Raw genomic sequence first — 15551 nt, forward strand, 5'->3', positions numbered from 1 at the left:
CCTCCACATTTGCTATCTCCCTTTATGGGCTAAAACAATTAAATAATAATAAAAAATAATAAAAATAAGAATAAAAATATTCTTTAAAGGAGATTAAGTTCAGAAGTGAAATGTAAACTTGTTCAGAATGCTCCTGAGCCCATTTCCAATGTAAATTTTCATTTTCAAGTGGGTTCTGAGAAATTAGCTTGCTAATAACAGGCTTTTGGCTGAGCAGCTCTATCCGAAAGTCAGAAATCTTTACTGACTCTTCACTGCCTCTATAGTAAGATAACCATAGGGTTGCTGACACTATGGCTTTCAGAGAGAGCTGCTGAGCTGAAACCCTGGTATTAGCTGTTTAAAACTGCTAATATCTGAGATACATCTAAAAATAGAAAATGAATACACATTGCAGAAGTGCTCAAAGCAGTTAATTTACATCACTGTAGTTTTAGGTTCAAATTCCCTTTTAAATCAAAGCTGTTCTGCTGGATGTTTACAGACCAGTTGGCCTTTAGTCCGCTTAAGGCAGTGATCCCCAACCAGTGGCTCAGGGGCAACATGCTGCCCACCAACCCCTTGGATGTTGCTCTCAGTGCCCCCAAACTAGGTAGTTATTTTTGAATTCCTGATTGGAGGCAAGTTTTGGTTGAATAAAAACAAATAAAGCCTCCTATAAGCTGATAGTGTGCATAGAGGCTATCTAATAGCCAATCCTAGCCCCTATTAGGCACCTCCATGAACTTTTATGGTGCTTGTGTTGCTCTCCAAGTCTTTTTAAATTTGACTCTGGCTCACGAGTAAGAAAGGTTGGGGATCCCTGGCTTAAGGGCTCCATATGCTTCTTGCACGAAACCATTATTATATATTCTGGTCTTTTAGCCTTTGTAATGACAATCAACCCACTACAAGTGAATACAAGCACTGCCTGTTGGGATACTGTCATTATACCTAAACATTTTCTTGTTTGCTTGGTGTATACAAGCCTTGGTAAAAAAAAGTTATTTAAATTATGAAAGCGCACTTACTAAACCTATATAAAGGCTATTCTTAACAGCTATTGCCTAGTACAGACATTTCATGAGACTGGGTTGCCTTGTAAAGTTTGCCCAGCCTAGGTTAGTCACTTTTTATGGCTGCACTGTGAGTATTTTCTCCTAATCCTTTTTCAAGTTTAGCAAAAATTAGATTCATACATAATCCCTATTAAGCTTTATGGCTGCCCAGTGCACCATTGCAGTTCTTTAAACACTTTTTTTTATGTAACATGAGTGTAATGTGTAAAGCTGGCCATACACGTGGCGATCCGACGATGTTTCGTACGACCATCGGTCGCACGAAACATCGACAGATCCGCCACACACCATTCAGGGCTGAATCGGCAGGTAAGGAGGTAGAAACAATAGGATTTCTACCTCCTTCTGCCGATTCAGCTCTGAAGGGAGAATTTTGGTCAGGCGCCTTCTATGGCGCCCGATCAAAATTTTCTAACTTGGCCGATCAGCAAGCCGACCGATTTCAGCAGCTTCCTGCGATATCGGTCGGCTCGCTGACATGCCATACACGCACCGATTATCGTACGAAACGAGGTTTCGTACGATAATATCGGTGCGTGTATGGCCACCTTAAGGCTTGTGCTTAATCTACTTTCTACCGATTGTTTTAATCACAAAAATGTTAATGTTTAAGCTAAACAGGGCAAAGGGAAACCAAAGCTACTCAATGTTTGGTCCTTGCAAGGCAGTTATATTTCCAGTGCAAAGATAAACCTATGTATATAATTGTCAACCTCAAAAGCACCAAACATGGCATAGCTTCAGCCCAAGCCCTATTCCTTTTACGTTTATCAAAGGGTACACTGCCCATTTAATAGAGCTGATGCAGAATGTGGCAAAATAAATGAAACTATAGTAGTTCAAAAATAAATCTTTCTAGTGCCTTAAAATAGGGAGATCAACTTAAGACACATTGCTTTTAGTTTCAGGGGTCCCTAAGGCAGTAAAAGATGTGGGCATAGCTTTTGACATTAAACATAAGGAAAACTGCACCTAAATTGAAAGTTAAATAAAATAATGCAAACCAACTGCAAGTTTGCTTTATTATACTCTTTTAAAATATATCAACATTTCCAAAGGAGAACTTCCCCTTTAAAGAGGAAAATAAAATACGTATTGAAATGTAAAAAGTGGCATTTAATTATTATGATTAATAGCTCTTCCCTTTCTAGTGATAGGCTTAGTGTCCCTGATTTGGCCTAAGGCTATAGAGGAATATCTTCCACGTTCCGTACTGGTTTGTATGAATAGATACTATTATTCATTATGCCAAGGAGGCAACTAAATCTGGTGCTCAAGAAGAATAAATATCCATCAGACGCTTTCAAATAAGAGCAACATATTTTAACCTTATTGTCCCTTATAACAGAGAAACTATCCAATGAAAAACATTGTTTTTGAAGTACAGTTAGGATACATATTAAAAGTACCTAGTTAAGTTGATTTTTTTTTTTTTTTGTTTTGGGAAGGCAGTGGAAAGAAGTCTCCCTTTGTCTGGGCCCTTCAGAAAACTAACCCTCCCCAAAGGAATTATTATGTGCTCAGCAGAAAAGGGGGAAGGGATCAGCATTTTGTAGCTGAATTCAGCTGGTGGGATCTGTGGACTCTCAGACTGTCGTACCCCACACGGGCCACACTCATGCTTCTTCCGCTACCAGTCGTTTCTGGCAGTTGTGCGAAGTAGGTGTGGAGCCAGTCCTTGGAGAGAGGGAATTCTACTGGTGCTGGTCGGCATAGCCTAGTTGTGCTGCTTCCTCTCTGCTCCGGCCTTGGTGGTGTCAACTTGTAGTGAGCTGCAGGATTTGGTTTTCAGGAGCTGGGGGAATCTCTCTGCCCTGCAATTTGCATGAGAATCCCACAGTGAGCATCCAGTTCTTGTTACAGAGCACGGTCAGCAGAACTTAACACCCACTCAAGAGCTGAGGGGAAGGGATAGCCGTAGTGTCTGCATTTCACGTTTTCAAGAGCAAATTCTCATTTCATCCACACAAAGCAGTTACCGCACTCCACCTGCCAGATCTAGATCTTCTACTTTCCTGGTCATTTTGGGTTTGCCCCTACTGCAGTACCTGCTATTTACCTTATTCACTTAGATTTGCAGTCCATTTTGTAACTTACCTGCAATCTTTGCAATTAGCATTTGTTTTCTTATATTTAGTGTTAAAGGAAAAGTTACACCAAAACATAAAACCGCTTTAAAGTAATAAAAATATAATGCACTGTTGCCCTGCACTGGTAAAATTGGTATGTTTGCTACAGTAACCCTACTATAATTTATATAATAAGCTGCTGTGTAGCCCTGGGGGCAGCCATTCAAGCTGGAATAAAGGAGAAACGGCACAGGTTACATAGCAGATAACAGATTAGTTCTGTAGAATACAATAGTGTTTTATCTGTTATCTGCTATGTGCCTGTGCCTTTTCTCCTTTGAATGGCTGCCCCCATGGCTACACAGCAGCTTATTTATATAAATTATAGTAGACTTTCTGAAGTAAACACACAACTTTTACCAGTGCAGGGCAGCAGCACATTATATTTTAGTTACTTTTATACACTTTCATTTTTTGGTGTTACTGTTCCTTTAAATGGTTTTAGTGCCAGTATCCTGCCCAGCAGGCCCCCTTCTGTTACTGTTAAGATTGCCGTACTCAGACCCCAGCATTTTTGCTGTAGAAAAGAACCAACTTGCTTGTATTTTTCACTAAGCTCATTCACAAAAACACACTTAGTACTTTTTCCTCTGTCCCTCACTGTTTTTGCCTTTATTTAGACCCCAAATATATGGCATGTATATGCTGGGTAATTTAGAAAGAGAGTTCTTAATTTTCCACCTATATCTGCACTAGAAGCCCCCGTTTCCCTCTCAATGTCTTTTTTGCACCACCATCTCTTTTTATTGTGCATAATACCCCTGTCCCTTGGTCATAAATAGTATACTGATATTATAGCATAAGCCTCAGTGCTGAGTCAACAGAAAAATGTGCCCTAGGCAAGCCCCCTAGTGTCATCCAGCCCTGCTCCTCATCTCTTACTCTGTCCTGCTGCACTCGCAACACACACAAGAAATACCTGCCCATCATCTTGCGCGGAAGGTAAAGACAATTCAGAACTAAGGCTAGGCAGGTATAAGGGAACGCTTGGCACATATTCTTTCTATTATGCTGAGTTCCAGTGTTTGGAACTTGGAATGACTGACCCATTAGCATCTTCATAATGACCCACAGCCAGGGGGCACTGCTGCCATCAGGTGGCAGTGCCCTGCAAGTTTCCCTGACACGGCAAAAAGCCGCTCCTGGTGACTTAGAACTACTGTGCTCTCTGCGCTAGCAATGTGGCCCCCCTCTGACGTGGAAAAGCTAAAAGTGAGGGGGACAGCATCAACTTAGCATTGCATTACAATGCACCCTTTACTACTTTTCCCATTATACATACATACATATGCAGTAACCAGTGGATAAAAGGGAGGACTAATGAATGTCAATACATGATGATTGGGAAATCTGTCTTACCAAACTGTGCTCTTGACTGGCTATGTAAGTGAAGCTGACATCTGACCAGTGCTTCCACTGCTCTCAACCCACCAACCATAACACCTTTTCATTCTTTTTCAATACTTTTTTTCCTACTTACTCATATTTTAAACCCAGACCTCTGTCAAACCTCTACTGCACCATCCAGCCCTCTTGTATATCTATTTTTTATTTTTTTTTTATTTTGTCTGTTCTCCTTTATCATCTCCCTGCTTTCACCTCTCTATGAAAGCCTTAACTTGCAAGCAGTGGCTTGATGACAATGCAAAAAAAAAAAAAAAAAAGACAAAAGACAAATCTGTGTTTCTTACTGTGTTACATTTAATTGTTCCTTTGACAGCCCTGTTTTTAAAGCCAGGTTCGTATTTCCACTCCACTTGTATTATCTTTTGGAAACTAGCAATGCTTCCCCCATTTTGTCTGTCTTTTTAACCTCTTTTGTAGAACACTCATAGCAACCTTTCCCCTTCTTTATCCAGCAGAGTGCCTCCTCTCCTGTAATCTGCATTGGATTTGCAATCTTGCATGCACAAGCCTCTTGTTTAAGTCCAGATTTTAGTGGAATTTAGTCTTTGGACCCAGCCAAAAGTATTGTTAGTTCATTTTTCTGGCTTCCTCCATAGTAGTAAAGCCCATGAGCAATCAGCCAAAAAAAAGTCTGATCTGGTAATAATAAAAGATGGGAAAAGTTCTTAAATAGGTTGCATCTAAAGTGACTCTAGCAAAAAGATGTTGCAAGTGTTGTTATATAATATACACATATGTAAGTACTTAACAGGGGTTTGTGCAGTCGGCCCCAGAAGGCGGTATTAAAAGAAGGACACTTTCTTTAATTTCTGCAGTATATCTATATAAGCTGGACTTGTAGCCACTTGTGGCGAGACCTCCACTTAGTAAAGTAGTACTTTGTTTTGTAGTCCTACAGAATATTTTGTATCTGTAGCTTTGTTTGCTGCCATTGTTTAGATATAACCTCTAGTGCCACGGGCCACATCAGGCAGCCCCGGTTTTAATGCTTCCGAAATCAAAGCAGCCGGTGTTGTGTTGGAGAAACTGGTACATGTGGCACTTAAGAGTCATAGCTAAGTTGGCCATACATATACTGGTGCACTGCTTATAGAATGGTGCAACGGCTGAGCTACGGCTCCTCTTTACCCCCTGCTGCTCCAGTCATTTCTGTCTATCGAAGAGAAGGCCATGTTGTGTATGGGCACTTCCATGGTATGTTGTTGGGCTTACCACATAAGTGGTAAGTTTATGTAAGGCCCCTGTTTGGCTGTACACATAGCAAACTGGCTCCTACTACCGAGAAAGGTGCTACAGGCAGCCACTTCAGCTTTAAGATTTAGAGCTGGGGATGGCTGGTGTGGTGGCAGCAGCACTGGAAGCTATACTAAGCGATAACAGAAAAAAATGAAAATATCTATATAGCAAACTTGCTTCATTATGAGAAGCAATTTCTTCTTTAATTTAACATCTTCAGAGTCACTTAATTGCATATTTTTTCCTAATCAGAAATACTGTAGACACAGTCACCCTAATAATCCAATGTAATCTGAGTTTATCTCTAAATTACGTTCACAGCATTTACAGTGCATTCCTTAATTCAACCCCTAGGACATGCTTATGCAAATTTTGTGTTACAACCAGGGATTTAATTGGGGTTTTTAACATTTGATTTACACAAGATACTTGACTCAAAGAAATAAATGCAATACAAGTATTTACCCTCATGATTTAATCCACTAGATTTGGCTCCTACAACCACTGCCAAAGCCTCAGGTCTTGGCTCTTCATCTTGCTCTCTACAGATGCAATCAAGTCTTATTTGTAAATCATTTTAAAAACAATGTAGTTTTTCCTTTCTTCCCCTTTTGGCATTATTGACTTTATTTTGTAGATCAGTGGTATAAAATCCCAATTAAATCCATGTTAAAGGAACAGTAACACCAAAAAATGAAAGTGTATAAAAATAATTACGATATTATGTACTGTTGCCCTGTGCTGGTACAGCTGGTGTGTTTGCCTCAGAAAGACTACTATAGTTTATATAAACAAAGCTGCTGTGTAGCCATGGGGGCAGCCATTCAAAGGAGAAAAGGCACAGGCACATAGTAGATAACGGATAAAGCCCCATTATATTCTACAGAGCTTATCTGTTATCTGCTATGTAACCTGTGCCTTTTCTCCTTTTTTCCAGCTTGAATGGCTGCCGCCGTGGCTAAACAGCAGCTTATTTATATTAGCTATAGCACTGTTACTCTAGCAAATACACAACTTTTCCTGTGCAGGGTAACAGTACATTATATTTTAAATACTTTAATACACTTTCATTTTTGGCGTTACTGTTCCTTTAAATACAGGTGTACACGGCTGTAGAAGGTCACGGGTTGCTGCTGAGGGGCCGGTTCCTTTTCAATAGAAAACATGTAAAAGCCTTATCAATATATATTCTGTCATACAACTGCAATCCATGTTACATTATAATTATGTAACAGGCAGACCTGTAAGGCACACACAGTGACACTGAGGTCCTGAAGGTTTAGGGGAACAGCTTGGGCCTTTGTTCTGCTATTACATAAAGCAGTGTGTGCCTCTTTGCCCTATCTTTCCCTTTTTAAAAAAAGAAAAATATGGATTTAACATCCTAGTTTATTGGCCCTGCACTTCTGTACTCTGCAGTGTATCCTTGTATTTAGTATTGCAGAACAAGACTCTCTTGTATGTCCTTTGCTGTTCCACCCCGCAGTATGAGTCACCCCTCTGCCTTCCCTCCGCCTCTCTATTGTTTTGTATTCCTCCAGTGCCTTTTGGTACCTCCTCTACATATAGGCTAGAATAAGCCCTCCCTCTGCAGTCTGCACAACAAGCCTTGGTGCTGCCAAAAAGTCATTATCTGAGTGGTTACAAGGTAAAGAGCTAGGGGCTGGAAATGTATAAAGAAAGTAAATACCAAAAAGGCCATTACAATATTGAAAACCATGAAATTGCTATTATTGTATAAAGAAATATTCCATATTACGTGGAGATAAGACATTCTGCTGGGACCCTTATATCCTCTGCACCTCTTTTCTGTTTTGCTTTGTCCCTGCATTTAAACATCCTGTGGCTGTTATCTCTGTCCTAGCCTGTGTTATCCTTTGCATTAGAGGCTATGCAATAAATCATCACTCAAACCCATAGCCCCATTCTACAGACGTTGTATTTCTCTCCCTCTCTCTCATGATTACTTTTGTTCTGAAACACTAACACCAATGGTTTCCTTCGAAAATAACATTTCGCTGCATGCTTTTAGTTCTGTATAAGTCAAAAAACAACGTAAATCAAGAAAGGCAGTCGGAAGCCAATCAGTATCTGCCTTGGCCTTGCTCCTATTTTGGGCTTCTGGTTCCACCACAATTGGTCCTATATAAATGAAACAAAATGACCTTGGATTGAAGTGTGCCAGCCCATGCAGAACTAAAGAGAATGAAATGGCAGCTGTGGGAACGAATGGGTTTTGCACTGATAGTCTTCGACAACTATTACAAGGAATAATTAATTTAATGCATAGAGCTGACTAGTGAGTAACAGGGGAGGGCAACCTCCTTATTTATTCTATGAAAGCAGGACTACTGGATCATGCTTGTCTCGGCAGCTGCAGCTTCTTAAGGTGCTTTTAAATACAGATGCTTTAGACACATCAAGACAAATCCCCGCCAGCAGCTCTCTTTGGTCCTCAGTGGGACGGCACCATATTTATGGTTTAGGTGACGGATAGATGTTTGCTTTTAGTTTTACTCTCTTGTTTCCCAGTTTACCTTTGAAACCGTAAACACATGTTTCTGCACATCGCTTTACTACTAGTTGGTAAAACAATACTTGCACGCTTTCTAAGAAAATAAACTAATCAAAGTTCCATCTCCTGTGTTCAGTCTGTATTTCAGGGAGCACAGTTTTATGTCACTGTACACTAGTATCTCTTCTTTTTTTTCTTTATTATTATTATTATAGCAGCAATCTTTTTGTTTTCCCTTTTTTTGCATGAATGTCAACTTTCACAAAATTCAAACACTGGTGTATAATTTATGGCAAGGAAGAGGGGCGGGGGGGGAAGATTTTTATTACCGGAATATTTTCGTTTTTTTTTTCCCCTTCTTTAATCCTCATCTGATAGGATAACATTGGACACAGACTACTACAGAAGCATGGCTGGAAACTTGGTCAAGGACTTGGCAAAACTATGCAGGGTAAGTGCTGCATTTAATACATTCTCTGTCTCTTCTGATATGTCTGTGATGTTGGTGCAGTATCCATACTCCAATACCCTTACCCTTTGGTCCTCTAACCCCTCTCTTACTTTGCCCCTGCACAAACCAGAGAAGATCACATGAATCCAAGCAGACCGTGCATTACCGTTCTTCTTGCTGCATAAAATGTTCTGGGCTAGTATTAGCCCTTGCGCATATCATTGGTCAGTGAGACTATGGGTGGGCTCACCTATTATAGAACTGTGCTTAGAGCAGGCATGACACAGAATGTGTGTGTACACAAACAAAATGTGATTAACATCATTAATAAATGTAGGCCAATCTAGAATGTAAGAGGACCCTACTTGTTCCATACATACAAAAGCACAAGAATGTTGATCTTCTAAACTAGATGGTTCATTCTAGGTGCACCTCACTGGGCACAAACATCTACTGCAATTTAGTTTTATAGTGTGTCAAGAACCAATAAATTCTGGCATTCAGCTTGTTCACCATTTTTTTTTTGTTGCCAAAGTGCATTTTAGCCGTAGGCTTTGTGCAATGTGTCATTAAGTGGAGGTGGAAGCACATGATTTTATAATACAGGTATCGGACCCCTTATCCGGAAACCCATTATCCAGAAAGTTCCAAATTACGGAAAGGCTGTCTCCCATACACTCTATTTTAATGAAATAATTCACATTTTTAAAAATGGTTTCCTTTTTCTCTGTAATAATAAAACAGTACCTGTACTTGATCCCAACTAAGATATAATTACCCCTTATTGGGGGCAGAACAGCCCTATTGGGTTTATTTCATGGTTAAATGATTCCCCTTTTCTCTGTAATAATAAAACAGTACCTGTACTTGATCCCAACTAAGATATAATTACCCCTTATTGGGGGCAGAACAGCCCTATTGGGTTTATTTCATGGTTAAATAATTCCTTTTTCTCTGTAATAATAAAACAGTATCTTGTACTTGATCCCAACTAAGATTTAATTAATCCTTATTGCAACCAAAACAATCCTATTGGGTTTTTTTTAATGTTTAAATTATTTTTTTTTTTTTAGTAAACTTAAGGTAGGAGATCCAAATTACAGAAAGACCCCTTATCCGGAATACCCCAGGTCCCGAGCATTCTGGATAGTGGGTCCCATATCTGTACTATGTTTTAGGCTCTCTCATACCAATGTTTTCTACCTTGTTGATTTCTCTTAGAACTTGTTGTGCCACCTCACCTGAATAGAATATTTATAGCATATTGGTAATCTATCCCTTGCCATGTGATATTCTGAGATCTTTTCCTGTGTCCCCACCCTTGGTTTGCTACCTTATACCTTTTGAGCATCAGTATAAACAGGTGCAAGGTAAATATGGCTCAAGGCTTCTTAGGCCAATCATTTGATACCATGCCTCGATACCCGAGTACTCGCTGCTGTAATTAATTGAAAGGCTTTAATTAACGTGGGAGGTAGATCCTATTCCATAATGGTGCCATTATCAGTCCCATTGTGTCCACTAGCAACGAATAGAGTTGACTCTTTGAATATATGGCAGTGTTTCTTTGAAGTGAAGATATGCTGAATCCAGTATTGGCTTCAGGGGTTTGAGCGAATTCCAAAACTATTTGTTTCTGTAGTAGCGATGAGTGAATTTGTTTTTGCCAGGTTTCACCCATAGATTCCAATGGCTGTAAAAAAAAAAAAGGCAAAAAAGTTGTCGCCCATTGACTTCAATGCATTTGCAAATTTTCGCCGTTTCACAAACTTTTTGGCAAAGCGAAATGGGACAGATTGGCCCATCACTAGTAACAGGATTCAGATTCAGTTCTATTCACTTCTATTCTTGTGATTATTTTTACACTTCTGGATCCATCGTCATAGTTGAAATAACATATTTCAGCATACAAATTATTTTTGTCAGGCTTTCTTTTTGTTTTTTTTGTTTTATTTATTTTTGTATATTTCTTTTCTCAGACTTATATAAATCCTGGTCTTTCAATGCTTGGCAGTAGTTTACAGCACTAATATTTGATTCGTTGAGAGAATAACATATAAAATCTTGGGTACAGGCCTAGCAGACTGGCTCTAGACTGTTTATACATTTTTAAGGTACAGGTAAAGGACCCGTTGTCCGAAAACCCGGTATCCAGAAAGTTCCGAATTACAGGAAGGCCATCTCCCATAGACTCCATTTTAAAATAATAATCCTTATTTTTAGAAATGATTTCCTTTTTCTCTGTAATAATAAAACTGTACCTTGTACTTAATCCTATCTAAGATCTAATCATTCCTTATTGGTTGCAAAACAATCCTATTGGATTTAATTAATGTTTAAATGATTTTTTTAGTAGTCTTAATGTAGCAGACCCAAACTATGGAAAAATCCCTTATCCGGAAGACCCCAGGTCCCAAGCATTCTGGATTACAGATCCCGTACCTGTACAAGCCATTTGGGGCCTATGGAAAATGAGTTTTGTAAATATATTCCTGATTTTGTAAATGTTTTCCTGATAAAGGGGTCTTTCAGTAATTTAGATCTCCATACCTTGTCTATAAAGCATTAATTGTTTTGCTTCCAATAAAAAATAATTATATCTTAGTTGGCATCACGCATGAGGTACTGTTTTATTATTACAGAGAAGAAGGGAATCATTTTTAAAAATGAGAATTATTTTCTTATAATGGAGTCTATGGAAGATGGGCTTTTTGTAATTCAGAACTTTCTGGATAACAGATTTCCAGATAACTGATCCCATGCCTGTAGTGTTTCTATGCCTGCTGAGAACTCCTGTGAGTTTATATTGTAAGTACATTGGACCTGTTAACCAGAATGCTGGGGATCTGGGGTTTTCCAGATAAGAGTTCTTTCCATAATTTGGATCCCCATGCTTTGTCTACTAAACAGTCATTTAAAAATCAAATAAACCCAATAGAATTGTTGCCTCCAATAAGGATTAATTATATCTTAGTTGGGATCATGTACAAGATACCATTTTGTTGTTACGGAGAAAAGGGAAAATATTTCTACATGTAAATTATTTTATTAAAACGGTGTCTATGGTAGATGGCCTTCCTGTAATTCAGAGCTTTCTGGATAAAGGATCCTATACTTGTACTGATATAGTTGTACGGAACAATTTTTGGCATGTGTATGCTGCTTGGATGATCCCAACCCATATATATGTACAATGGGCAGGTTTGGAAATGTTGGCAAGTGCATGGTGCATCAGCACGTGAGTAATAACCTAAACAATAATGGACTGTTGCCATAAAGTGTATGGATACTAGTTTAGTATTTGCCACTCTGAAAGCAAAAAGGATTTGTCCATGTATTGGCCACCTTAATGGGTGAGAAATAATGCAATACAATGTGTATAACGCTACAGAGCACTGTGCAACATGGGACATTGCTTAGCATTTCTGTCCCATAGTGCTGACTGTCTAGGATACTGTAATATATACGTATTTATTTTTTTGCCCCAATTGGATAAGTTGGGTGCTATTTTTGATCAGGTTGCAATATTTGGCGCCAATGGCACCATTCCATGTAGGATGGCTAATTCCAAACCTACCCCCAGGCCCTATACATTTTTTTTTTTTTTTTTACCTTAAAGGAACAGTAACACTAAAAAATGAAAGAGCTTTAAAGTAATAAAAATATAATGCACTGTTGCCCTGCACTGGTAAAACTGGTGTGTTTGATACAGTAACACTACTATAATTTATATAATAAGCTGCTGTGTAGCCATTGGGGCAGCCATTCAAGCTGGAAAAAAGGAGAAAAAAGGCACAGGTTACATAGCAGATAACAAATAAGCTCTGTAGAATACAATAGTGTTTTATCTGTTATCTGCTATGTGCCTGTGCCTTTTCTCCTTTGAATGGCTGCCTCCATGGCTACATAGCAGCTTATTTATATAAATTATAGCAGACTTTCTGAAGTAAACACACAACTTTTACCAGTGCAGGGCAGCAGCACATTATATTTTAGTTACTTTTATACACTTTCATTTTTTGGTGTTACTGTTCCTTTAAGTACTTACAGCCACACTAGTGGATCAGTTACTGGGATAAGTAAATCCTATAGCACCACATGTACTTCTGTGAGGATATCAAATAAACATGCTCTGATATATAGGTTTTGTGAAGAGATTAAAAAGCCAGGTAAGGGAAAACCATCTGTTACATTTAGCAAACAGATCGTCTAAACATTTTTTCCACATGGAATAATATCATCTACATCACTCCACATCTGTACTTGCCGAAATTTTTCTTACCTGCCCTGATTGGGGTTTAAGCTCAGAAAACTCCCTATCCTCCACCCCTTACCCTGAAGACGCCTGCTATTCGTGCTAGCCACCTTCCACCCTCCACCACGTGATTGCTACCTAACCAACCATGTTTCTTTTTTACAGCATAATGCCCCGGGACTTGTTGTGGTGATGGTAAACTTAGCCGTGGTAATTTACATTTTCTGTTCAGACTGACTACCTTTTGTCATCAGTGCACAATGTTAGGCTTCCTTCTCTCTCTTTCTGTTCTGTCGTAGCGTTCATATATTGCTTGGAACGTCCTTTCTTCCTCTATCTTTCTCCATGCACACGTGTCTGATCCTCGTCCATTAAATGGAACTTGTCAAGGGGGCGGTTTTTATTTTTATTTTGTGTTTTCATAAAAATGCAGCCTGCCCGTCCCAATCCTGGCCTGTCCTCTTCCTCCCAATTTCCTTCCAGTCTTAAGTCCCTGAAAATAAAATGTTAAATGAATCAACTGAAATTCTAACAAAGTCATACCGTGATTTATCCGTGTTTGCTTTAAGCAGTGAATACTAGAATTTTTGCTGTAACTGGTTAATAATAGGAGGCCAAAAGCTGCTTCCAGTTAAGTGGGAAAAGGACAGAAGGTTTTGGAAAGCAGGCTTGCAAATGAGACAAGTTAACAAATTGTAGATTAATAAAGGTTTAAAATCACGCATGTCTGATTGCTAAGAAAAATTGAAATGTCAGTAGTGTAAAGGCGTCACCTCTTTAGAGAATTCCGTCGGTGCTAATGTCAAGCATTAGTGGCCTGGAATTCATTTCATAGACACTTTTGTGCCAGTAAAAATGCCTTCTAACCTCTTCTCTAACTAAAACAAATATTTGGGGTATCCTTGGCCAGATGAGAGCAAAGCCTGCTACTTCCATCTAAAAATGGTAGCACCACAACCATCTTTAGAGCCAGTTTACCCATTCAGTCCTTTTCCTCTCTGATGCTTATTGTATTATGCCATTGGGCTCATAATCCGAGACTTCACATGTTTTTTGCCCATGTGATCAGTTGCTGGCTACAACCCCAATCCAAAGACCCTTGGTGATCATGTTAAATCTTGGCTAATAGTAGACAGCATTAATATTACTTGCTTTCACATTTGCAGTTGAAATGTAAAAAATATCTGCTGTTTTACACTATTCATGTCCAATAATAGGTCTTTGAACTTTCCCACCTTGGGTGAGACTGACATTTCTGGGTTTTTTTGGGTTACTTTTATTTTCTACTTCTAATAAACCATCAAGCTATTGAAAAAATCCCAAAAAATCCCAGTTACTGGGTGATCTGTAGAACAGTTTATGGCACTGATCTGTACAGTCTCAAAGAAAGCATCAGCTGTTAAGGTGGCCATACATGGTAAGATCTACTTGTTTGGCGAGTGTATCTTTCCCAATATGCTGGGCGATATTGACACAATTCGATTGTTTGGCCCTAGGGCCAATATCGTCCTCGAGGGAAAATGAAGCCTGTCTGACATCTGGCTGTTTTTTGGCCAGATATTGGTCAAGGAGGCCCATTGGGCCTTTCACAACAGGTCTTCATAAAACCCATTATCGCCAATTCTTTGGAGGACAAATGATTGGATCAGTGCATTGGTGGACAATGTGGGTACAGATCGGCATGTTTGGCAACCTCACCAAATGAGCAGATCTGACAGTGTAGGCCCAGCTTATGGCTGATTTCTAACGAAAATAAAGTTTGCTACATTCAGTTCAGCTGCTTAATGCTTGTTGCTGGGCGAAATAAAGTTGCCAATTTAAAGGGATTCTGTCATTTTTATGGTGTAGTTTTTATCACTAAATTACACTGTGTACATTACAAATAATTAATTCTGCCATTTAAAATTTTATTCTTCAACCAAAAATGAATTTTTTTGTTGTGATATTGGTGTGCAGGCGCCAAGTCAATGCATTGTGCTTGGTTCTGAGCTTTCAGAAGGAGCCAGCGCTACACATTAGAACTGCTTTCAGATAAGCCATTGTTTCTCCTACTCCCATGTAACTGGAGGAGTCATGAATTGGGTGAGCCGGACTTGGATTTTTACTATTGAGTGCTGTTATCATATCTACCACTAGGTGGGGCACAGTTGCATTTTTAGCAATACTGGTGTCAGGATGGTGTTACTTTGCTACTTTCCCATTGTTCTGCTTATTGGCTGCTGGGAGGAAAAGGGGAGAAGGGTTAAGTTTATCAGAACACAAGTCACATAGCTGAGGGCACCTGGAAACTAAAAACAACACATCACATTTCAAAATCAAATATAAAAAAAACTTTTGATAGAATTCAATGCAATGTTCTACTGAAGGAGTGCTATTAACTGATGTGTGCCTGTGGCAGAATCCCTTTAAGATATATGCATTAATCCATATAATGCAATAACTGGGTCATCTTGCCTCTGGAGTGTGGTCTTCATTTAAATTTGTCTGATCTGAAAGCTGT

General features: G+C 39.1%; 1 protein-coding gene across 4 annotated transcripts in view; it reads left to right on the forward strand.

The window, feature by feature from the left end:
- Positions 1-15551, forward strand: part of gpatch8 (G-patch domain containing 8) — a 44685-nt gene that overhangs the window by 16524 nt on the left and 12610 nt on the right. For 2 of the 4 annotated variants that reach the window (XM_004918642.3, XM_004918643.2), the window contains 2 exons: positions 4908-4925; positions 8724-8796. In XM_004918642.3, the coding sequence (XP_004918699.2) occupies positions 8790-8796 (7 nt within the window). In that variant the 5' untranslated portion in view covers positions 4908-4925; positions 8724-8789. Of the gene's footprint in view, positions 1-4907; positions 4926-6851; positions 8797-13216; positions 13262-15551 lie in introns of those variants that run through there. The other 2 variants (XM_012952731.3, XM_004918641.4) reach the window with 2 other exon arrangements.

The sequence above is a fragment of the Xenopus tropicalis genome, chromosome 10 (genome assembly GCF_000004195.4).
Source record: "Xenopus tropicalis strain Nigerian chromosome 10, UCB_Xtro_10.0, whole genome shotgun sequence".
Taxonomy (NCBI): Eukaryota; Metazoa; Chordata; class Amphibia; order Anura; family Pipidae; genus Xenopus; species Xenopus tropicalis.